The sequence below is a fragment of the Panthera tigris genome, chromosome D4 (genome assembly GCF_018350195.1).
Source record: "Panthera tigris isolate Pti1 chromosome D4, P.tigris_Pti1_mat1.1, whole genome shotgun sequence".
Classification (NCBI taxonomy): Eukaryota; Metazoa; Chordata; class Mammalia; order Carnivora; family Felidae; genus Panthera; species Panthera tigris.
In genome coordinates this window covers 45,880,904-45,904,703 of record NC_056672.1, presented here as the reverse complement: position 1 = coordinate 45,904,703, position 23,800 = coordinate 45,880,904, and the positions used below count along the sequence as shown (strand labels likewise).

The 23,800-nt window shown below is 42.1% G+C and overlaps 2 protein-coding genes and 1 long non-coding RNA gene across 4 annotated transcripts in view; 2 read left to right on the top strand and 1 right to left on the bottom strand.

The window, feature by feature from the left end:
• Positions 1-9,458, bottom strand: part of LOC102959087 — a 93,837-nt gene extending 84,379 nt beyond the window's left edge. The window contains exon 1 of one of the 2 annotated variants that reach the window (XR_006210856.1): positions 9,372-9,458. This is a non-coding gene — a long non-coding RNA (uncharacterized LOC102959087). The remainder of the gene's footprint in view (positions 1-9,371) is intronic. The other variant, XR_006210857.1, reaches the window with a different exon arrangement.
• Positions 8,868-13,522, top strand: LOC122233294 (cyclin-dependent kinase 4 inhibitor B). Its single transcript, XM_042965361.1, has 2 exons — positions 8,868-9,647; positions 11,879-13,522. The coding sequence occupies exons 1-2, from the start codon at positions 9,492-9,494 to the stop codon at positions 12,137-12,139; spliced, it is 417 nt and encodes a 138-aa protein (XP_042821295.1). The 5' UTR covers positions 8,868-9,491; the 3' UTR covers positions 12,140-13,522.
• Positions 13,523-23,021: 9,499 nt separating this feature from the next.
• Positions 23,022-23,800, top strand: part of LOC122233051 (cyclin-dependent kinase inhibitor 2A-like) — a 31,173-nt gene continuing 30,394 nt past the window's right edge. The window contains exon 1 of the mRNA XM_042964188.1: positions 23,022-23,311. Coding sequence (XP_042820122.1) covers positions 23,119-23,311 — 193 coding nt within the window. The 5' untranslated portion in view covers positions 23,022-23,118. The remainder of the gene's footprint in view (positions 23,312-23,800) is intronic.

Below are 23,800 nucleotides of genomic sequence, written 5' to 3'. Positions count from 1 at the left end.
CAAGTAGAAATGGGATGTATAGCACTGAATCAACTCCATGGGGATTCAATAACACCAACAGCCGAACCTTCGTTAGGTAACTCCTACATATGCACTAGGTAGCCTACATATGGAGCTTGGCACAGAGCATCGTGGAAAGATATAAATGATAACATTTTGCAGATGCAGGACTTTTATTTTGTGTTGCTACTGATTTTAAGTTTCCAACTCCTCTGTTAATTAAAAGTATGAAAGGGGTGCCTGGGTAGCTAAGTGGGTTAAGCATGTGACTCTTGGTTTCAGCTCAAGTCATGATCTCACAGTTCATGGGTTCGAGCCCCGCGTCAGGCTCTGCAATTATAGTGCAGAGCCTGCTGAGGATCCTCTCTCTCCCTTTCTCCCTCTGTTCCTCCCTTACTCGCTCTCTATCCCTCTCTCTCTCCTCTCTCTCTCTCAAAATAAATAAATAAACATTTAAAATTTTTTGAAGTGTGAAAGAGTAGGAGGAATGAAGGGAAAGAGAGAAGGAAGGGAAGAAAGAATAGGAAAATGAGAGAAAGAAAAAGTGTCTCCAATGTTAGATATCACAGTTCATCAGAACTGCAAACACTTGGGGTCCATGCACAGCAGTGATAACTTGGTTCCACTTCCACTGAATCACTTCTGGAAATGAGTCCTGAAGACTCGTGTTATATACTGCTGAATAACAGATTAACCCACTCCCCAAAAATGAGTAGCTTAAAACGCCTGTGGTCAGGGCTCTGGAGATGACTTAACTGGGCCTTCTGCTTCACAATCTCCCACAAGACTGCAGGCAAGGTGTCCATGAAGGCTGGATCTCATCCAAAGGCTCACTTATGGAAGGATCTGCTTCCCAACTAACACATGGGATTGTTGGCACGATTCATTTCCTTGAGGGATGTTGAACTGAGGGCTTCGGTTCCCTGCTGTCCTCGGGTCTTCTCTCCTAAGGCAGGAGAGCCTCCCTCCTATGGCAGCTCACTTCATCAAAATCAGTGAGAGAGAGAGAGAGAGACAGAGAGAGACAGAGACTTCTAGCAAGACAGAAGTCACAATCTTTTGCAAACTAAGCAAGGAAGTGACACCCCTCTAAGTTGCCATATTATATTAGTTAGAGAGCAATTTCACAAGTGGAGGGGATTACACAAGACACGAATGCTAGAAGGGAAGATAATCAGGGGCTATCTTAGAGGCTGCCTGCCACAGCTTGGCAATCTACTCCCCTTTCCTTTGTTTACGAATTTTTTTCTGTCTCATCTCTATTCAGATTACCACAAAACTCCAAAACAGTCAGGTCTAAAAGGATAAAAGTTTATTTTGATTCTAAATTTGCATTCCTTGGAAGAGTTGGTAGTACAGAAGCAGTAGGTTGATGAGGAGAAAGCACGAGTACCAGGCCCAGTTCCGGAAATATACTGGCTATAAGATTTTATCCATGAATCTGATTTTCTGACTTGTTCATCTTTGAAATGGGCACAATTATGTTTTCTCTGCTCATCTCGCATAATGATTATGAGGACCAAGAAATATCCTGTGTGTAAGTGTTTTCCAAAACACAGTAACGTAGGGCAAGAGGTACTTCCCATGACTATAGGTGGTATATGGACTGGAGGTGGAACTTTTTTAAGGTATTTGTTTTTAGAGTGCATTAGAAAAATACAACTCGCACAGCGAATCCATGATTTTATAGCTAATGTTGTTTAAATGGGACTTCAATAAAGTTGGAAAAAAGGCAAGTCAATTTGAAGAAAACTATTAAGAAAATAATGATAGATGGTCTAAGAATGGGGCAAACATTATGAAGGTGATATACAAATAACTGCATAAAATGTAAAATGCTCCACAAATGCATCCAATCTTATGCATTGACTCATGCTCCATGATTCTGGTTTAAGAAGGAAACTAGATACATTCTTTACTGCCAGCAGAGTAAGCCTAAATACAATGGTGAAAGAGATGACCACATGAAAATCCAATCCCAAGTGCTTTGCCTACAAAGAATCCTTCCCATGTTATTAATAAAACATTTATATCATTTGTTCCCTGATGCATTCTCTTTCCTAGCAATGTATTAATAATAATTCGAGCTTATTAGGAGCTTACTGTATGCTAATAATTCGAGCTTATTAGGAGCTTACTGTATGCTAATAATTCGAGCTTATTAGGAGCTTACTGTATGCTAACATCTATATATATACATTGTATACATATAATGTGTATATATATAATGTGTATATATATATATATAATTCCAATTAATACTTCTCCTATGAGGAAGGTTGTGTTATAGCTTATATTTAAGGAAACTGAAGCCTAAAGAGGTTAAATAACTTGGCCAAAATCACTCAGCTGGAAAGTTAACAGAGCTAGAATTTAAACTCAGTTTTACCTAACTCCAAAGCCCATGTTAATGTTACTCTGCCAGTAAAGTTTAAAAGGACTGAACTTCTCACTATGCCCATACTTCACCCTTTTCTACTTCTTACACTTTTACATTTGTGCATTGCAATATTTTTTTCTGGAGCATGGGAAAATACGTCCACACCAGAGCATTCAAAACAAGGTCAGAGAATGAGTCACCTTGTGCCAAACACCCAGACACTAAACACACACTAAACAGAATAAGAGAACCAACCACCTACCGGCCCAAACTCTCACCCCACTCATTCCCAGGGGCAGAGGAGCAAACAAAAAGATAAGGAAGGGCTCCTTCCCAGGCAGAGATATGTCACTCACCACTTCCGGTATGACCTCCCAGCCAAGGACAATGCTATACACAAAGAAGAAGCGCATGGACTCTAAACGCCCAGTGAGCTGTTTAACTGCACAGTCTGTCCTCAAAAGAAGACAATACCTCACTTTTGCTTTTTTCCAAATGACATGTAAGTTTTGGCTGAAACCATGTATTCCAGGTGATGAGGGTAACTGAAATGTTTAATTCTCTTTCAAGAAGAGCTTTGAGCTTTATATCTTTAGATCTAGAAAAATAGACTTAAAAAATCTATTTTGAGAAAACTGATTGCTAGGATTATAGCTCACTAAGCAGTAAGTATGATTCAATAGAATTGAAGAGAGTGACATGGTCCCATATAGGAAATATTACTTTCTATACTCAGACTATCTACTATCCATGTTGTAACAAAAAGCAACTTTTTGCTCATCTGAATCATGGAATATTAACATTACAATGCATTTATATTGATTATGTTTTTCCTAACTCTTTAATTTGTTTTGAAACTTTCATTTCAACACTGCCTAGGTTTGTAACCACATTAAATACAACTTGAGACTAGGGTGTCAACACTAAAATCCTAAAGCTGCCATCATAATGATACTAAATTTTGGCTTATGACAATCTTTCTAAACTTTCATTTCAACTATGCCTTGGTTTATAACCATATCTAGCTTTTCAGCATTGAATTATGAGTATGCATTTAGTATGGGAATGGCAAAATTAAAAATCTAAATGTAATGTGCCTTATTTTGGTACCAAAGCCTAGTTCTTGAAACTTTTATTTTAACTCTGCAAAGGTTTCTCTGAGATGAACAATCACTTTGCAATCAGTTTATGATTGTTAAGGAAATGGTTTTATCATTGATTCATTCATATAACAAAAATTATTTTAGAAGTCTCATTGTAATGTGGGTATTGATTTCTTATAAGCCAAACCTTGTATGTTTGATGATGTAGTATAAAAACATGAAGCACTCTTTTAAGCGATATGTCTATAATGTGATTAACTTTACAACAGAAATGGCCACCCATGCTACAATGTAAGAGCCATGAAGACAGGTGTCTTTTACTGTTTTGTCACTGATGTATCTTAAGGGTCTAGAAGAATGCCTGGCACATAACAGGTGTTCAATAAATATTTGCCGAGTGGCTAGCAGATGAATGGAATAATAAACACAACAGGAATGATAGTTATAGTGCATTAAAATACATCAATTAAGTTCAAATCCACAAGTTTACAATAATTCAAAAATCATCAGTCACCTTTGGAAGATGCTGAAGCTCAAATCATTATTTTTAAAACTTATAAGTTAATTTGAAAATAAAGTACTCAGCCTGTCTTTCGTATATGTACCTGAGGGCAAACAGGTAGATAACAAAGAAAGCTTTCTCTTTACAGAAAATTTTCAGCTAGTAAATGAAAAAGGGATGGTAGAATTAGAATGCCACCATTTTGCAAGCCCTAAGGAAATAATATATTATAGAAATAATTATCAATGGCTGCTATAATCATAGACAAAGAAGCAGATTATATGCCTTTGGGTAGAAGTTTATAATACTTATAAAGTATTTTTGCCAAAATATCAAACCTGAATCACATCCAGACTCTAGAGCTAAATAATAAATTACAAAAAATACAGGTGACAGAGAAAAATGTTAAATGCCACCATGAAGAAGCATTCTGCAAAGTTCAGACTACAGAAAACTACAGAACTAGCAATCCAATTCCTGCAACAAATAAATTGAAAAGAATAAAAGGAATAAAGAAGTGAATCTACAGATTAAAAGAGACACAAGTTGGGGTGCCCGACTGGCTCAGTCAGTAATTTAGAGCATGAGACTTTTGATCTCTAGGTTGTGAGTTTGACCCCATGTTGGGTGTAGAGATTATTTAAAAATAAAATCTTGGGGTTCCTGGGTGGCTCAGTCAGTTAAGCATCCAACCCTTAATTTCACCTCAGGTCATGATGTCACTATTCAAGAGATCATGAGATCAAGCCCTGCATCAGGGTCTGCACTGACAGCACAGAGCCTGCTTGGGATTCTCTCTCTCTCTCTCTCTCTCTCTCTCTCTCTCTGCCCTTCCCACCCCCTCTCAAAATAAATAAATAAACATTTTAAAAAATAAAATAATTAAGAAATAAATAAAAAATAAACAGAGATAAAAGAGACTGGTATCAATATCAACAAACTTCAATGTGTTGATATTATTTTCATCCTTATTCAAATAAATAAATTATTAACAAAAATGATATGTGTAAAAACTGGGAAAGATTCCATTATGGACTGAATTGTGTCTCTCCAAAATTCACATGTTAAATCTTTAACCCCCACTATCTCAGACTGTGACTATACTGGAAGATAGGGCATTTAAAGAAGTGATTAAGTTAAAATGAGACTTTTGGGGTAGGTTCTAATCCAATCTGACTGGTGTCTTTATAAGAAGAGGGAATTTGGATACACAAGAGATTACCAGGAGCTTACATGCACACAGGATGACTATGTGAAAAGGCAGCAGGAATGTGACCACCTGCAAGGCAAGGAGACAGGCCTCAGGAGAAACCAAAACTGTGAGAAAATAAATTTCTATTGTTTAAGCCAACTAGTCTGTGGTACTTTTCTATGGGAGCCTTGGAAAATTCATACAGATGCTAAAATATCCACTGTTCAATAAAAGTTAAGAAATATATATGGGAATATAGAAAGAGATACGCTATGAATCCTGAAACATACATCTCAACTGATGAAATGGAGAGAATCAAGCCTCCTGATGGGAGGTGGGTCATATATAGTTTGAAAAAGTCCCCAAAATGATTTTGAATTCCCTTCTCTCTCCACTTAGAAACCATGGATCCAACCATATGCAAAGTTATGTCATTATCTCTCTTGGTCATTCAACCGATTCTATTCACACCTTCATAGTGAGTTCATATACAGTTTCACCAACTAGAATATAAACATTATCACTAGACATTTGCATTATTTATTATATTGAAACTGATTCTATTTATTCATTCCCTTCTATTTACCTCCGAAATTCTATGTCAGTTTACCATTTACTTCCTCTCTTTTCTCACTTATAAACTATCCACCCTATTAAATGGCATAGCTGTGACAATTCTAAGTTTCAGCTGCCCACTATGTTCCCATCCACTTCATCTCTTAAATGTGTTTAAAGCATTAACAATAGGTTGTGTTTCATCCTAGAGACAGCTGGGTTTCAGGGAGAGGTAAAATGTTTCATTATCTCACCCTATTGTCCAAGACAAATGTGCTATTGTATTACGTGTGAAATGTCATCTTTGAAGTCTATTAAGGGTGTGCTGTGAGGTGAACCATCTGGAAAACACAATGTAGACTGGAAAATAATTATAATCCAGTTAATTGCATTTTTCCCCAGTTAAGCCTACCATGACAGCTGCTAAAAACACTATGTAGTGTTACGGATAGAGGCACTGAAGCCACACAGGTCAGACCCTACCTCCAAAAATGCTTAGCTAGTATGCAAGTTACTTTCTCTGAATCTTTGGTCTTGTCTGTAAAATTGAGAAACTAATGCATTTTGCATAGGAGTGTTACAAGAGTTAAATGAAATAATGCTTGTAAAGCACTTGGAACAGGGTAGACATTGAGGTGTGATCTCTCTTCTTTTAAATATAGAGGATGTTTAATGTTCTTTACATAGAGAATATTAGATAATCCAGTAGTATTTGGAAACCAGATCGAGCAGTTCATTGTAAAGATGTTTCGTAAAGAAGCTCATTGAGTTTCCATGTGGCTTTCTTTGAATTTCAGGAGAGAAAAAGGGTTTGAAAGATAATGTGTGAAGCTTTCTCAGCAATTCTCAGTCTGGAGTGGGTTAGGACCACCCACACACGCTTACTAGGAAAGCGCTGTCCGTGGTGCTAGCAATCGTATGTAACGCTGGCAACATTTCCCCCGCCCAAATTCTTTTCCTGTCAACTTACGTGGTGAATCTCTCACATTAGCTGCCTCGCTGAAGATTCTTACTCATTCCGCTAACTGGCTTTTTCCCTATCTTGCCACTCTTTATCTATGTCCCCTACAACTAAAAACAATTTTCTCCAATCTCTTTATCAACTCCAAATAATTTTTATTTTTCAGACACTTTGGCCATGCTTACCACTTAAGAAGGTGGCTCAAAAATTGGTTCATGCTATCTTTTTCTACCTTTTTTGTTGAGTTTCAGAGAAACCCAAAGCTCAAAGCTAGAACACAAGAAACAATTAATGATGCATTCTCTAAAGGCTCTTCATCTGGCAACGCCTCTAAGAAATCTCCTGCATCTCCATCTTGAGTCAAGTTCCCCCCTTCTAACTCCCAAAATATCCTATAGGTACATCCACAGTAAATTTATCACATTAAATTGAAACTGTCTATTAGTTTTGAGTGCCACCAGAGAGACTTTCTTAAAATCTAGCACCCATATCTTACTCAGTTGTGGACTCCTAGAATATAGGACATCCTGGAGCTAAATTTTGTTGAACTAATTTAATTACTGGACCCATTAGAAGAAATATCTGAACAACACTCCTTTAAAAGCAACCTGCCTTGTTACCTTTCGCTGTGCACTAAATTTCAGGGTAGCCAGGCTATTCTGATGAAGATACTATGATGAAGATATTCTGATAAAGACATTTGCTACCGTATCCACCTATATGAGTCTAATGACACAGCCCCTCAGAGTGACTACCAAAAAACTCTGACTTCCCACTGTCCATATTTCCTCTTCCCTCTCCCATTCTACCTACATATCTGCAATCCCCAGTACACTGTGGGTGGGGACTGGCCCCAAAGACTGGAGAAAAAAAAAGCTCATCTATTCTTTTCATCCAGAAATAGACTTCTATTCCTCTGGCCAGACCAAGGAATGGAGCCACCATCAACAAATAAAAGGAATTTTCTTTTTCAGGTAAGTGTGGAGGTTCAAATAAGAGGAAAAGATAGGAAAATTAAGAAACTGAAAACTAAGAAATGGAGGTTGGATAAGAGAGAGAAAAAATAGTTATTAATGCTGCCTTCCTTCCCTTCCCTATCCAGGTGGATTTCGACTCTGTCTCAATCAGTAGATCTCCATCCCTAACCACCACTTCCATGGGCTCCCCTAACTTTAAAGAGCTCTTCTTTAGTCTACAACGGACTGGGGGGAAGGGAGTCCAAGCTAAGGCATGCTAGAAGAAACATGTGAAACAAACTCATTTGTGAGTAAGCAAGCAATTGCCTTCCCTTAAAAACTGCCTTCCTCTGCACTATGAACCAATAAATGATCTTGTAAATGAGAACTGTTCCATGTTAAGAGAAGCTCAGTGTAATGTGGTTCCTCACCAAAACTTTCAGACAACAGATACATAACTTGTGGTTCTCTTCCTATTTCAATCAAACATCAGCTGTAATTTCTTAAATCTTCAGAGCAATGCATACGTTAATTCAAACTCACCTAGGAAGATTGGGAAGAAAAGAAAAGCAACTGGCCTTTAAATCTTCAGAAGAGGATTTAATGACAGGTTCAGCCTGTTTAATGACAGGCCCAGCACCACACCCCTGTTTTATTATGTTTCATTATTACTGCATAAATTTCCTTTATTACTCAGGATAAATAAAAATCAAATACTTGCGAAGTGGGTTTAAATAGGTAAGCGTGCAAACAAAAATAATACTGTTCAAATATCATGAAACTGGAATTTCAGATTCTTAAAATATATATTTATATTTTTTAAATGTCTCACGTGCACCAGTTTGCCATTGTCAATCTCAAACTAGGTTTGTTTTTTGGAGCTGTGTGTGTATCTATTATTCAAAGATGAAAAGAATAAAAATCACATTCAAAACAGGATTCTCAGGATTTTTCACTGTAACTGATTTTTGACCGATTCAAATAGGAAGACACACCCAAAAGAAAATTGCTAAGGTTGATGCAAGATGAAAAGCTAGTGAAGTTCAAGTACTGCCTGGGGGTGAATTTAACCTGCATGACAGGTGCAAAGCTGTCACTTTCAGAAATCTTGGGAGAGACAGAGTTATTTTAAATGCCTTTCTCTCAGCCAGCCATTCAATTATACAAGGAAGGACTAACGTCCCCAAAGTGAAAGCAGCTGGCACGGGACTGAGGAATAGAAATCCTCTGCTCCGCCTGCTGGAGGAAGGGGATTAGGAGCTGAGTGCATGGATTCAACTTTTCCAAACCTTAGTTAAGGCCTTGCAGGACACTCGGCGAGCAGGACAACAGGCTCTGCGCGCTTGGTGTCTGGCGCATGCGTCCCAGCAGAGTCTGGGCTGGCTTCCCAGCACCGCCCCCCTCCCGCGCCCCGCCCCTACCTCGTCGGCTGTAACGTCATCCGAGGGCCGGGCCTCGCAGCCTGCAAAGTGGGGACTTGCCCGGCCCGGCCAGACGGACAGGGGGCGGAGCCTAAGGGGGTGGGGAATACCCTGTCCGGCCGCCCAGCTGGAAACGGACTCATTCCCTTGCAGGCTCTCTACCTAGCCGGACCATTGCGACCAAGCGAGGCGCTTTTTCCCGGGAGCGAGCTGGGAAAAGCCCGGTTTTGCCACGAGTGGCTCGGCCATTGCACGGGCCGCCTAAGCCACAGGAGGACGGTGAAAGAGAGCTGAAGCTAACCTGAGCTCTCCCACGTAGGGGTGAGCGCGCCAGGGCGAGGTGGGGAAGAAGGGAGGAGTGTGGCGAAGCTCACAGCCAGTGGTGGATTATCCGGGCCAGTCTGCGTCTGTGGACTGCGAAATGCGCGAGGAGGACAAGGGCATGCTCCGTGGTGGCGGCGACGGCGCGGGCCTGGCCAACGCCTCCGCGCGGGGGCAAGTGGACACTGTGCAGCAGCTCTTGGAAGCCGGTGCGGATCCCAACGGAGTCAACCGCTTCGGGAGGCGCCCAATCCAGGTAGCTGGGGCCCTGGGGCCTCGCCGGCAGGGGGCGCAGGAGTGCAGGGGAGCGGCCTCCGTGGGACGCGACTGGGACCGAGATCTTCACCGACGTCCCTTTTTCTCTCTTCCTGGAGGTGTGGAGCCTAGGTGTAAAACAGGTTCTCCCGCCCCAAAGATCCTAAAGAACGGGAGTGGAAAAAAACATTACTTCAGTTTGGTTTTCTTTTTAGTGGTGGAAAAAATGTCAATAATCTGTCTTCCGTCGCATGATCACAGATAAAACGGATAGATTCAATTGGGAAGAAAAGGAGAGGTTATTTGGGGAGAAAAACTTTTGTCTTGTCTGTCTTTAAACAAATATCTATCAACTTTCAATGATAATTAAATTACAAGTTACACAGTCCGGATTAAATTTGAGGAATCATGCAGAATCACATTACATGAAAAAATTCACCGTGAACTTATAGGTTGTGATATAAAATTCTTTGTATTTTTTCCTCATAGAGGCAAACTGAATACAAAGAGATGAGCCAGGATTCCTCGATCAAAGTATTTAATTCCTTTTATGTTAGAAGAGTCTCTTGAATATTACATAAGAAAAAAATGCTTTTATGGATTTTTGCTTAATTATCATACAAAATGATTGGATTACAAAAGCATGCTTATAGCAACTGTTAGGTCCTTTTTAAATGGCAGAGGTTCTACATGAATAATTAGCCTCTTCATTGATAAAGTTCTTTTGTTCAATATGTTTATTAATCTCGCTTTAATGAGTACATATGTATTTTTTCATTCCTTTAAAATCCAATATCTTGTGCTTTATTGTTGACTATAATGGTCACAATTAGTATTCATCTCAATGTCACATTCTAGAACCAAACTATTATTAAGGAGTCTTGTTAACTGTATAGATTTTTAAAGAAAATATGTGTCCATTCCTTTTGCCTTCTTGGAAAAGTGTTCTAAGAAGCAGCAAAAATCTGGTAGTTCTTAGACTTCAAATAATATTAATAATTGTAAAAAGATTTTAATTATAGTTTTAATTCACCATTTCCTGAGATAACAAAAAACCCTTTTTCCCTCTATGTATGAAATACCTTACATTAATAGTGATAATGATAACATCTCATGGTTTTTAAGGGAGTAAATGGATGCTTCTAATATTCATGAAACAAAAAAGTAGTATGCTATCTTTCAGTTACATGGTACATTTCAAAATACATGAACTGGCAAGAACAAGTAACTCCGTTTTGGATATTTAATTATCAAAAACTTTTATTGTTAATTACAAGAAAGTAAATGCTTGCATAATGTACATATACACAAATGGCTGCTACAGGATTACTGCTCTAAAACATCTTTTTTCTAAGTTATGCATTGTTCTGATTTGACTAACATCCAAGCTCTTTTTTATGTAGCAAATTATTTACCATCTAACATTATAAAATCCTATTACATTATAAAATCCTGTACAATGTAAATACAGTGTTTATTTTACATGCTTATGTTACATTAAATATATTACCCTTTAAACTTTATCCCTTACCTGTAACATTAACTTAAAAATATTAAAACTGGTAAATCATTTGTTAAAAAAAAAACTTGTTTTCATCATCTTATTTTCTTTTTCCCCTCTATCTCCAATTTGACCCAAATTATCAGACCATATTCAGTTTATGACAACAGACATGCAGGCCAGTGAAAAGTAAAAACTCTGACAAGGGATTTACTATGAGAACTAAACAACCTATTTCTCCTCTAAAGCATGACTCTAACTCTTAAAAATATCAGCTGACTGCCTAATAAATATTTGTAGAGGTGGATTATGGCTGAGGTAGGAAAGACATCAAGGGAAATAATTTAAGACTTTAAAGGCTTTTAAACTTAACTCTGCCCATAAATCATTTAACAAACTAGATTCCCATGTTCCAACGAAAATCAAGATTTTTTCTTTTTCTGTACGAGGATTAGTGCTTTATTATCAGCTCTTTCTTGTCTCCCCTTGTTTGGAGCATGAAATGGAACTCAAGCAGGGCTGAGTAAAGTGTAAAACGGGACAGGGGGGTGGGGGGCGGTGAGTGCATCAGCCAATGAAGCGTAACCAGACGGTCTCGAGGCTCCTAGCCCCTTTGCGTTAGTGAGAAACTTCATGAATAGGTATTTCTTTGAAATGGTTCTACCTCTGGTGGCCAGGCCTGCGTGTCGCTGCTCCCGCTGCCGCCCTGACCACTCTGCTCTCTCCGGCAGGTCATGATGATGGGCAGCGCCCGCGTGGCCGAGCTGCTGCTGCTCCACGGCGCGGACCCCAACTGCGCGGATCCCGCCACCCTCACCCGACCTGTGCACGACGCCGCCCGGGAGGGGTTCCTGGACACGCTGGTGGTGCTGCACCGAGCCGGGGCGCGGCTGGATGTGCGCGATGCCTGGGGCCGCCTGCCCGTGGACCTGGCTGAGGAGCGGGGCCACCGCGACATAGTCCGGTACCTGCGCGCAGCCGCGGGAGATTGATGGCCGGTCCAGCCAGCCGCCCACCAGGACATTTCTTTTCTCCCCTGTGCCCCACGCCCAACTTAGTTCAAGGAAGGCTACGAACGTGGAGCGGCGCAAAGCCTGAAAGCCTTCCAGGAGCCTTGACTCACCGTGGGGGAGGAGAAGCAGACCGTGAATAAAATTTTTTTTTTCCTTTTTCTTTTTCTCTGGATCCGGTCCTCACGCTCACCGTGAAGCAAGCGGACTTCCCAGAGAGATTTAGGAGCTGAACGTGAAGCCCCCTGGTGTTGTTGACTTTTCAGGCTTTTCTGGCAAAAAAAGTGGCCTGTAGGGTCTCTAATGATCCGAGGTGCCTGCGAAACTTCACAAGAAAGACGCTGGTGGCAAGAGGGGCAGGCGGCGGCCACTGGCATGTGAGTGGGGGGCGGGTGATCCGTTCGCCCCTCTGACCTTAAGGGAGCGCCCCGGAAGCCCCTACTGTAAGGCGTTGGGCCCCCGGAGGCTGGAGGGGAAACCGGAAGGCCGAGGAGACGGAGGACGACGAGGAGGACCGCAGACCTGGGCGCCACCAGGTGCCCAAGGCTTTCCACGCTGTGTGTTGCGCTACAAAGCACTCACCTGCGAAGCGCTGCTTCCCGGAAGCCCCGCAGACGCGCCGAGCTCCACCGCCAGGGACCGGAGGACACGAGAGCGCGGGGAATTTTTCCACAGGTTCGAAAACCCCTGAGCCAAGATGACTCAGAACGGCTCTCGGAAGAGGGCTGTAGCCTGCCGTGTGTTCCTCAGAGGAGGGGAGACTCTTCGGGAGTTCCAGAAGTCAGCGATCCGGATGAAGTGGTGGATTGCAGGGAGGGCAACCGCCTCCATTAACCATTTGCTTCATCTGTGTACGACGGGATACACCCCCCCCCCCGGAAGTCGGAAAAGATTTGGAGATGTTTTGAACTTTCGGGGTGTTCTTAACTTACCGGGGAGGCTTTAAGGAAGAAAGTAACTCCTTGGTAAAGAAGTGAAGAACTGCAGCTTTTAAATGAAGCCTTGGCACGCTGCCAAAGCCTAGACCCATTTATCCATAACCTATTTATTTCTTTAAGTTTTCTGACCGGTTCCTTTACTAGAGTGTCTCAGGGGGTCAAACTATGAAATATTCCAAATGTCTTTTAGAAAACCGATGCACCCACCCAGTAAATTATCATGGGGTATTTCCCAGAGGGCTGCTGAAAGAGTAAACTGGGTATCAAACTGTTGAAAATGTATGATGATGGCTCACGGAATGTCTTAATATCCGCTGAACAAACTAAAGGGGCACTCCTTTGGGGATTTAATTTCCAGTGCTGCTTGATTCATTACAGCATTGGAACAACTGATACTTCAATACTTTAATAAAGAAAAAAAAAGCAATAGATTGGACTCCACATCTGGCTAATTTGTTTTAAAAATGTATGATCATGGATTTACCACTAACTCCTGAGAAATGTTAAAGACTCAAAGACGGTCATTTCTCTCACTCTTTGTAATGATTATTGATAAATGATACCAATAACAATTCATTAAAAAAAAAAAACCTGTTACCCATACTAGGAAAAGATTTATACATGGTGTGTGTGTATGAGAGAAAAAGAGACAGGAAAAAAAACTAACTTGGGAGACCAAAGGAAGGGGTTTCTTTGAACTGACTAAAAAATCTTTACTTCCCCATCAATTCTTTATGCCTCAAATGAATATATTACTGGGGAAAGGTAGTTGAGAATCAGAGCATTTCTTACTGGAAATGATATGTAAGCACTTATCGACACATAACTTAGGCCAGACATGCTTTAAAATACATTTGTGAATTTAATACTTAAACCTGAGAGATAGGTACCGTTTCCCAGATGAGAACAAGACAGAGAAATATTGATTATTTTTATAATAGGGTATAATTTTTCCAATGTTCAAGACATTGCCACTCTACCAAAAGAAAAGTAGAATTAGTGATCTGAAAAAGGACAGAAATCATCAAAAGAAGCACTTCTATGGACTGGCTTCTGAAGAAAACGCAAAAGTCAGTGCCATCTAAAATACAAAAGGTCTGGGGCTCCCAGCTGGCTCAGTTGGTTAAAGCATGTGACTCTTAATCTAGAGGTCCTGAATTCGAGCCCCACACTGTAGGGATTACTTAAGTGCAGAGATTACTTAAGTAATTAAATAAATATCTTAAAAATACAAGAGATCTGCTTTCATGTATATGTCAGCAGCTAATCATAACCAAATTCTGACATACAGTACTTACTAAGTTTTCATTACTAACAACCTATTGAGTTCTTTTGTGAAAACCTGAATAATTTTTGGCTTGGTATAATTTCATAGTGTCCAATTACTAAGCTACAAGTAGATATGGACATGGAGATCATAGATGACAGAACGTATGTAAGAAAATAAAATTTTTGTTTAAAATTTGTTCAATGTTTATTGTTGAGAGAGGGAGACAGAGTGCAAGCTGGGGAGGGGCAAAGAGAGAGGGAGACACAGAATCCGGAGCAGGCTCCAGGCTCTGAGCTGTCAGCACAGAGCCTAACGCAGGGCTGGAACTCACAAACTGTGAGATCATGAACTGAGCCGAAAATCAGGTGCTTAACCAACTAGCTACCCAGGCACCCCTAAAATTTAATTTTAAAAATTAGTTGGAGCAAGAACAGTTTTTCACAAAACTTTCCATGATCTTTTCCTGTTCTATTTATAATGCCGGGGAAGCAGGAGAGGATGAAGGAAAGAGAAGTTAGGGCCTGACTGGAAAATAGAAGACCAGGGTCCCAGTATTGGTTCTTCAACTACATGATGTACTGAGTCATATAACTTTGATGAGCCTCAATTTCCCTCATCTTTAAAAGGTGGAAATTGGACCAGATTACTCCTAAGTTCCCTACCATCACTAAAGTTTTACCCTTTATGAATTTGTCTCACACCTGACTGTAGTGGTGTCTTATATTTTATTAGTAATAATTGTGCCATAGTATGAATCCAGGAAGGATTATGTAGAATAGAGAGGAACAACATGTTTTAAAATCCTGGAGCCCTGGGAAGGAAAAAAATCTTTATAAGCACCACCTCCACCAGTTAGTTGAAAAATGATACGACAAATTTGTGAGAAGTAGGAACAGAAAGGATGCTTTGCAAAATCAATAGTTTAGCATTAAGGTCTTTCTCACTTCATTTTACTTCTCATTTTTCCTGTTGCTGTTTGCATTTCTCTTATGCCACCTGGAGTCACTAGAGGGATTGGTTTCTTAAAGTGAGATAAGCAAGTAGACCCAATAGATTTATTGGCATATAAGAAGGGATTCTGACCTAGAATGGGTTGGTGTAGGATTTAGAACCAAGAGAAAAAGTTGGGCTGGAGTACCTAGCTGGCTTAGTGGGTAGAGTATGCAAGTCTTTATTTGAGGGTCTTGATCTTGGTGTTATGAGTTCAAGCCCAACTCTCTGTTGGACTGTAGAGCTTAGTTTAGAAGAAAAAAAGAGAAAGAGAGAAGGTTGGGGATATCAAAGTGCAAAGGGAAGAAAATGCTAAAATACATAGTCAACAGGAGATAAGTAACTCTGTAAACAGCTGTCATGGATTTTACAGACCCATTTCTAAGTGTCTGTACTTTCTCATTTGTTTCTACTGGAATCCTTAAATTTTGTCTGGGTGGTAGCAGAAACCATCTGGTTAGGGAAGACCTTCTGTATCACCTAAATATGTACATGTCAGCCTCAGAGTTCGTGTCAGTACTCTGTCAGGAGGACAGAGAAGAGGAAAGCAACAAAAGAAAAACGAGGAGCAGCTTGGTGGTGTTTTGTGGAAGGAGGGTCAACAACTCAACAGAATTCATCAAATCAAACCAAAACAAACTTATATGGTCTACATATTTATGGGATTTGTGAAATATTCTGAGGCCTAAAATAATTCGAATCTGCTCATTCCCTACTACCCTGATTTTCTATAAAACTTTCTCAAGTTCAGCTACTACAAATGGGATAGCTCCTTTCTTGCCTCTTGAATCCCCCACTCAGAAGATTTTAATATCACTCCTTGCATAAGGAAAAAAATTACTTTTAGATATGGTAACTTTTATATATCACTTATGTTTATAATTTATAATTATATAATTATGTATAATATAGGTATAATGTATACTATATGTAGTTATCTAATTTATATATTTATAATCCCATTACTAATTTTACCACAAATTTCCTTCAAAACCAGTGCAGCTAATGAAATACTATGTAACTAGCATGGATTACATATTAGGCACAGTAATATAAATCAACATGTACATCAAAACTGAGCAACCAACTCTGATTTACTAATTTGAAGTTTGAAATAAATATAAACCAAAGATTTTACTGGGGAAAAAAAAAAAACATTAGAGATGTGTGAAGATAATGTGCTATCTCACAGCCATCTACATTACAGTGAAAGTTTACAAAGGAACTCCAAACACCTATGAATCCCCTTCCCACTCAGAGGCCCCCCTCCCCCACGCACACCCCTCCATGAGACCTTCAGTACCTGTGGGTATGAGTTGCTGAGCTTTAACACCTTTCCTAGGGCACAGAAGAACCCTTTATCCCTGTACCCCCTCCCAACATGTCACCTAGAGTTATAAATACTAACCTTGCCTAAAATATTTTGTCATCTACTACTCTCTATTGTCTGGATCGCCTTTGATAGAGTTATCACATAAGGATCTATTCAATATTGCAGGAGCCTTTTATCTGCTTAAATCTCACCATAAACAAAAGAACTTACTATCATCCTTTCTAGGGAAAAATTGAATGATACTTCATTTTACATTCACCTTAGGTATTTATTATATCTTTACAATGATAGTGCTATCCCCAGCAGTCATTTGCGACCAACATATAAGGATGCAGTTCTCTATCTTGGCTCCTTATTAGAATCATCTATATAGAGAGATGTTCTAGAATTTAGGTTTATTGACCAACATCCAGTCTCAAGAATTAGAATCCCTAGGTTTGAGGCTCCAAGTGTCTCTGGTGGTTACTTTAAAATTCTTGTTCATGATAAACTTTCAAACAGTACAAATAATAAACAAAATTAAGTGAAAATCTCCTAAAACCTCGCTACCCCTCCCCATTCTCACTACCCAGGGGTAACCATGATTTTTAAAAATTTTTAACTGACCTTCCAGAAATATAGGTACATATAATTGTAAACACCTCTCCCCAATAATCACACTTGGAAAACGTAAATGGGATCATACTATTCTACAACTTGTTTTCTCTGATTAGTAATAGATCTTTGACAACTTTCCTTATCAGGACACAGAGATACACTTCATTTTTTTATGGCTGTATAGTATTGTGGTTTAAAATGTTTTTTAACATTTATTCACTTTTGAGAGAGAGAGAGAGACAGAGCGTGAGCATGGGAGGGGCAGAGAGAGAGGGAAACACAGAATCTGAGCTGTCAGCACACAGCCCGTTGTGGAGCTCAAACCCACAAATAGTGAGACCATGACTTGAGCTGAAGTCCCAGACTGAGCCACCCAGGCATCTTGCGAATAGTATTGTGTTTTATGGATTAAACACAGTTTTAAAAAGAAACCTATTGATAAACAAATTATCTCCTTTTTCCTTTCTTGATTTTTTTTGTGCTACTACACATGATGCTATAAAGAATCTTTTTTGCATCCTTAAGTGAATTATCTGCAGAAACTTATAGAGAGAAATTCATAGGGTTAAGAATACATCTCTCTTTCTCTCTCACACACACACACACAAAAAGTGTGTGTGCATACATGTGTCGTATGTAAAACCTTTCCATACTTATATATACATATATATATTATGTGTATGTATATCTTAAATATTAAGTGAGTGTGTATATATGCACACATAGAATTATGTATTTTTTCATACTTGTATGAGTTATAGGAGTGGGACTGCATATCTTTATATATGTATATAAACATGTCTGTATATATAAAAATACATATAATATCATAAATACAAATATATGCATGCATGCATAACATACACCTCTTTACATACATGTATATTGCATATAGCATATATATATTTCCATACTTATATTTATGTATGTGTGTATCTTTGCATACGTACATGAGTTATGGGAGAGGAATTGCTAAGCCAAAGGGATACATATGCATGTTCAATTTTTATAAATACTATAAAGTTGCCTTCCATGGGGCGCCTGGGTGGCTCAGTTGGTTAAGCATCCGACTTCAGGTCAGGTCATGATCTCATGGTCCGTGAGTTCGAGCCCCACATCGGGCTCTGTGCTGACAGCTCAGAGCCTGGAGCCTGCTTTAGATTCTGTGTCTCCCTCTCTCTCTGACCTGCCCCCGTTCATGCTGCGTCTCTCTCTGTCTCAAAAATAAATAAACATTTAAAAAAAAATAAAGTTGCCTTCCAAAACAATACACCAAGTTACAATAGTGTGTGTGATTGTTTCCTGACAACTTAACCAACACTACCATTCCTTTTTTTATTTTTGCCACATCCATAGATACTGGTCATTGTTTCTGTTATCCTTCTTCACTAATGAGTAAAACTGAGTATCTTTCCATATATTTTTCTGCCCATTTGACCATTTGTATATGCTCTACTATAAACTACCCATTGTATTCTTTGCTCATATTTCTACAAGTTTATCTTTTCATATATGTATTTACTTACATATTCTAAAAGTTACTCTTTTGTCATATATGTTCAGATGATAGTTTTTAAATCTTGCTTATGGTGACTTTGGTCTTATACCTTTGGGGTTTTCAGTTTGAACATGTGCTATATTAGAGAAGTTTCTCATGGAATTCTCATCATCAAGAGTTACCAGAGGGAAGAAACTAGTATCCTGGGACATCATGGGAGGAGACGGGCAGGTGGTACAACATAAGTTAAGTAAAATGCTCTCTTCTATCTCTGCCCGTGGGATGAACTTTCTGATCCAAAATAGAAAATCCTCTGCCTCCGTTCGAAAACTCAGAGAGATCTGAGAGATCAGTTTTTTAGGCCAAAGGAAGAGAGCAATGAAAAGAAATCACATTCAGTGATTCTGCACAAATGACCCACTGATAGCTCACTCCCTACTGACACCAGCCTTTAGTACAACAGAAAGAGCACGAGGCTTGTAGTCTAACGACCTCCTTGATGATTACAGCCCTTACACTTGCTGGCCATAGACTGTCCAAGATTTGAGCCTCTCTGGGCCTGTTTTCTCACCTGTAAAGTAGAAGTAGAAATCCCAAATTCAAAGGGCCACTGTGAGGATATAATAAGTAATACATGTGAAAGTGCGTACACATAATACTACCCAGTTCTTAAGGATGCATTTTTTAAAGATCACATAGCCAAAAGCCATTTGGGATTCCAAAAGTCTTTGTAATGCCACAAATTAGTTGTTTTGCTAAAGATTCAGCTTCATAATTATATTTTGCTTAGTCTACTATTAAAATTGCATAGAATTCCCCCTGCATACCACAACGTACAAAACACAGGTGTTCGGCAGCAGGGGAAAACCAAGATGGAATTGAAGTTTAAATGTTAAAATTTATATTCATTGGACACAGAGCTTACTATATAATGACCTTAATGTTCTTACTCAAATGGCATTCCTCTGAAGTGGGCAACTTCCCTTATCCCCAGACCAAGTTTGGGTGGAGATGAAATGGCTATACGTTAAGCTATACAGACCGCATCAATACAGACAGATTCCTGAATTTAAACTTGTCTGGAAAACTGAGGCTCAGTAAACCCCTCAGACATAATGGGATAATGTGATAGCTAATTAGGTGTCAACTTGGCTAGGCTAGAGTACCTAGATGTCTTTTCAAACACCAGTCAAGATGTTGCTGCAAAGGCATTTTTTAGGTATGATTAACATTTAAATCCAAAGACTTTGTGGGGTGGGGGGAGCAGATTATCCTCCACAATGCATGTGGGCCTCACCAAGGCCGTAAGTGAAAAGACAGGCTTTCGGAAGAAAAAGGAACTCTGTCTTCAGGCTGTCTTTTGACTCAAAGCTGCCTCCTCTGTTCTTCCCTGCGTCTCCAACCTCATCTACGTGTCTTGCAGATTTCAGACTTGCCAGCCCCCATAATCAAGTAAGCCAGTTCCTTAAAATAAATCACGCACAGAAACACATGCACACATGTCCTATCGGTTCCATTTCTCTGAAGAACCCTAATAATTTCAAGAGATGTGCCATACAGGTCTTCTTGACCTCACCCACTATGGTTTACTGTCACAGCTAATCCCCCCTTCCTGGAAACCCTTCACTCTACCACTTGTCCAGGGTTCTTCTAGAATACCATACTGGATATTACACTGTTCTCTAATGGTGTGCAAAGTCGCTTCCCTAAGACGGACTGAACTTCAAATTCAATATCCCTCTGCTACATGATTTTTGTATTGTTGTTATTATTACTATCATTAGCATCATTGGTGACAGCTTAGGGAGAATCTCCCAGGGAGGTGGTGTTTGAGTTTCGACTGGCTTTGAGGATTTGATGATCAAACTATATTCAATATGCCCAAGGACAAATGGAAAGTATTACTCTTAATAATTACATTAATAGTAAAAGTAATGTATACGTGAAAAAAAAATACCTTCCTGGAATTGGGCAGCATTTTCCCTCCAGGATGCTTTCTCTACCCACCCTCTAATGTGCCCCTCCTCTATTGGCCATAAAATGAAATCCACTCATTATAATCCATCTCACCCATGAAGTGTCTGGGGGGGGGGGGTCATGGGTGTAAGTGTAAGACAGAACAGAATCTGGCTCCCATGGAGTTTACCTACCACTGTAAGAGACAAACCACAAACAAGTAAACAATCACATAGGATAATTTCTGTATGCTAAATGCTATGCAGGGAGGAAAGAAAGAAAAAAAAAAAAAAAAAAAAAACAACCACCACATCAACATGGTGATAAGATGGGGCCTGAAAGAGGAAGAGTCTGTGAGCAGGGAAACTTGAGAAGAGATCTGAAGGAGAAAGAGCTAGCCTCGTGAAGACCGAGAAAGAGAATTCAGTCTAGTCGGAGAAGTAGCACGTAGCCCCAGCACGGAACACAGTGCTCAGTAAATTGAGTGAATCCTGCAGGTTCCGGGAGAGGTGCGTTTGTGAAGACCTAGACATTTAGAGTAGCTACTTAAGACTGGTACCTAAGTCTCGCTTCTTCTAACCGGCCTGGTCGGCGGCTCGGTCTCGGGATGAGGGGAGGGATGGAGAATGGGAAGACATCTGCCGCCAGACCCGGCCTCTCGGTACACTGCTTGGGCAAGGCAAGCCTCGCTTTCTCCACGTAGTGAGGGGCTTGGCACCTGATCTGTAAGGCTCTGTCAGCTCTCACGCTGTGGGTCCTCTTCGGCAGCTAAGCCACCACCCCGGGCACATAGAAGAAACCACCGCGCGGCGGGCCACCTTTAGGGTTCCGCGAAGGCTGGGCCTAGTCCCACATCCTCTGTTACACGCACGGCCGGCCAGGCCGCGCCTCCAGCCCGAGAGGCTGTAGATCGATCGCTACTGACTACAGGCCCTGGAGGTTGGGGAACCGGGTCAGCGCCACCCGCCTGAAAGCTGCGTCCTGGGCTGGACTTCCCGCCTTTGGGGAGCCAGCGAGCCGGCGTCCGAGCTCCATCCAGCCCCGGAGCGGGGACCTGCCCTGCTGCGCTCTGGAACTGGGCTCCGTGTCCTTAGGCCGCCTCCGTATCCTCGACTCACCCCTCCTTTATGCTGCCGCTTCCTTTCCTTCCCCCGCTTTTCCTGTGCTGAGGGGACCACTGAGGGGAAGGGGGAGGGAGGGTGGCCGGCAATAAAAGATCAGTGGTGTGGAAGAAACCGGAGGGCAGGGGAAGGAAGCCGGGAGCGCGGGAGAGCGGACAGCGACCGCGCTGAGGAGTCGGGCAGCGAAAGCCGAGGGTGTCAGAACGCCGGGAGGGAGGAGAGGGAGGAGGGCTCTCCGCCGGGAATCACTGACCGCGAGGAAACCGGGAAAAGCGGGGAGCAGCCCCTGGGGGGGAGGGGAGTGCCGCGGGCGGAGGAAAGAGGAAGAAGCGTTCAGATGTTGCGCCGCTTCTCGAAGGTTAAAACCGAAAATAAAAACTGCCGGGCTTCTCCGCCCAGTCCCGCGCTCTCCGCGACGCTGGAGCACAGAGGGGAAGAGGTACCCCGACCCAGCAAGGAAGCCGGGGTTGGGGTTCGGCTCCACCTACCTGCTGGGGCGCCAGGCCCGCCGCTCCGGCGGCGCCAGCGCCACTCAGTGTCCACATGTCGCGTCGGCTGCAGGCAGCGGTTTCCTTTAATTTCGCTCGTTTCCCAAATCTAGAAGTGGAGCGTAGCGCCATTTCTTTCAAAACTGACATCCAGCCTCCTGAGTGGCTGATCGAGCGCTGAGATGACCTTGCTTTTCCTTTCTTTTTCCTCTTTTAAATAATCCGGTTTGGAGGAGTGGAAGATCTCTAGCGAGGAGCGCGAAGAATAAAAGAAGTGGGGGGGGGGCAGGGGAACTGGGGCGCGAGCGAGCAGGACTGGAAGCTGCCGCATGGCAACGCGGCGGTTCCTGCTTACGGCCGTGTCAGGTGACAAATGTTGCGAGGGGGCGGGGGCCTGGAGATGCGTTCTGGCGACAGGCCCTTGAGCTGTCACTGCGTGGGGCGCCCGCGCGGATCGGGCGGGAAAGAAGTCGTGGGGGAAGGGAGGAGAACCTTGGGTGCTAGCGGCCCGCGCGCGCGCAGCACTCCGAGCTTCTCCGCCGGCCTTTCCCGCGCGCGCCGGGCGCAGAACGGTTCTGAGACCTGGGGAGGTCGGGGGCGCGCGAGCGCGCGCAGGGAACGCGGGGGCGCGCCTGCGGGGCGGGGATGGGCGGGGGGCGGTGCGTGGGTCTCAGTCTGAGATCGGGGGGCGGGCGCGGCGCTACCTACCTCTGGTGCCAAAGGGCGGCGCAGCGGCCTCGGAGCACAGCGGTGGTGGCGGCTGCTGAAGTATGGTGCGCGCGTTTTTGATCACAGTGCGGATTCGGCGCGCTGGTGGCCCTCCACGAGTGAGGGCTTTTGTTGTGCGGATCGCGCGGCCAGCGGGTGAGTGGGCAGCTCCGGGTGTGCGGGCCGCTGCGGCCCTGGTGCTAAAGCTAGTGAGGAGCCGTCGCAGAGCGCAGCAGCCGCATCCTAGAAGAGCAGGTAAGAAAGGCCTCGAAAAGTCCCGGGCGCAGTCGGCCTTTGGAAGACTTTGTTTGGTATGATTTAATACAGATAAACCATCTTCTAGACCAGGATAGGAGGAGGAGGTTTCTAGGGGTGGAACCTCTTTCCCGGTTCGGGTTACAGTTGCTTAGAGGTGTGGTGCTCCCAATGTATTGAGCCCGGAGCTCCTTTCACACACCTCAATCCGGTGAAACTCTGGGGGGAACCGGGAGATCCTAAACCCACCTTAGAAGTCAGTCACTCCTGAATTTCCTGGGTGAGAGCCAGTAAACACTCGGGCGCGCACACACATGCAAACACACACACACGCACACACACACTCTGTGAAGGTGTATTTCTAGGGCACTTTATTTCGCCCTGGAGGAAAGTATTACCAAAGGTCTTAGTTTTAAGGGGGCCACCTGTTGTCTCCTCTGCCAGGTCAACTCTCTCTCCTTACAGTAGTGGGGGATGTTAGAGGTTGGG

What these genes read in the sequence shown, in the direction of transcription:
- LOC122233294 (XM_042965361.1), top strand. Translation starts at nt 9,492, where the DNA reads ATGCGCGAGGAGGACAAGGGCATGCTCCGTGGTGGCGGCGACGGCGCG. An exon ending in TCGGGAGGCGCCCAATCCAG is followed by an intron (nt 9,648 to 11,878) that starts GTAGCTGGGGCC and finishes TCTCTCCGGCAG; the next exon opens with GTCATGATGATGGGCAGCGC.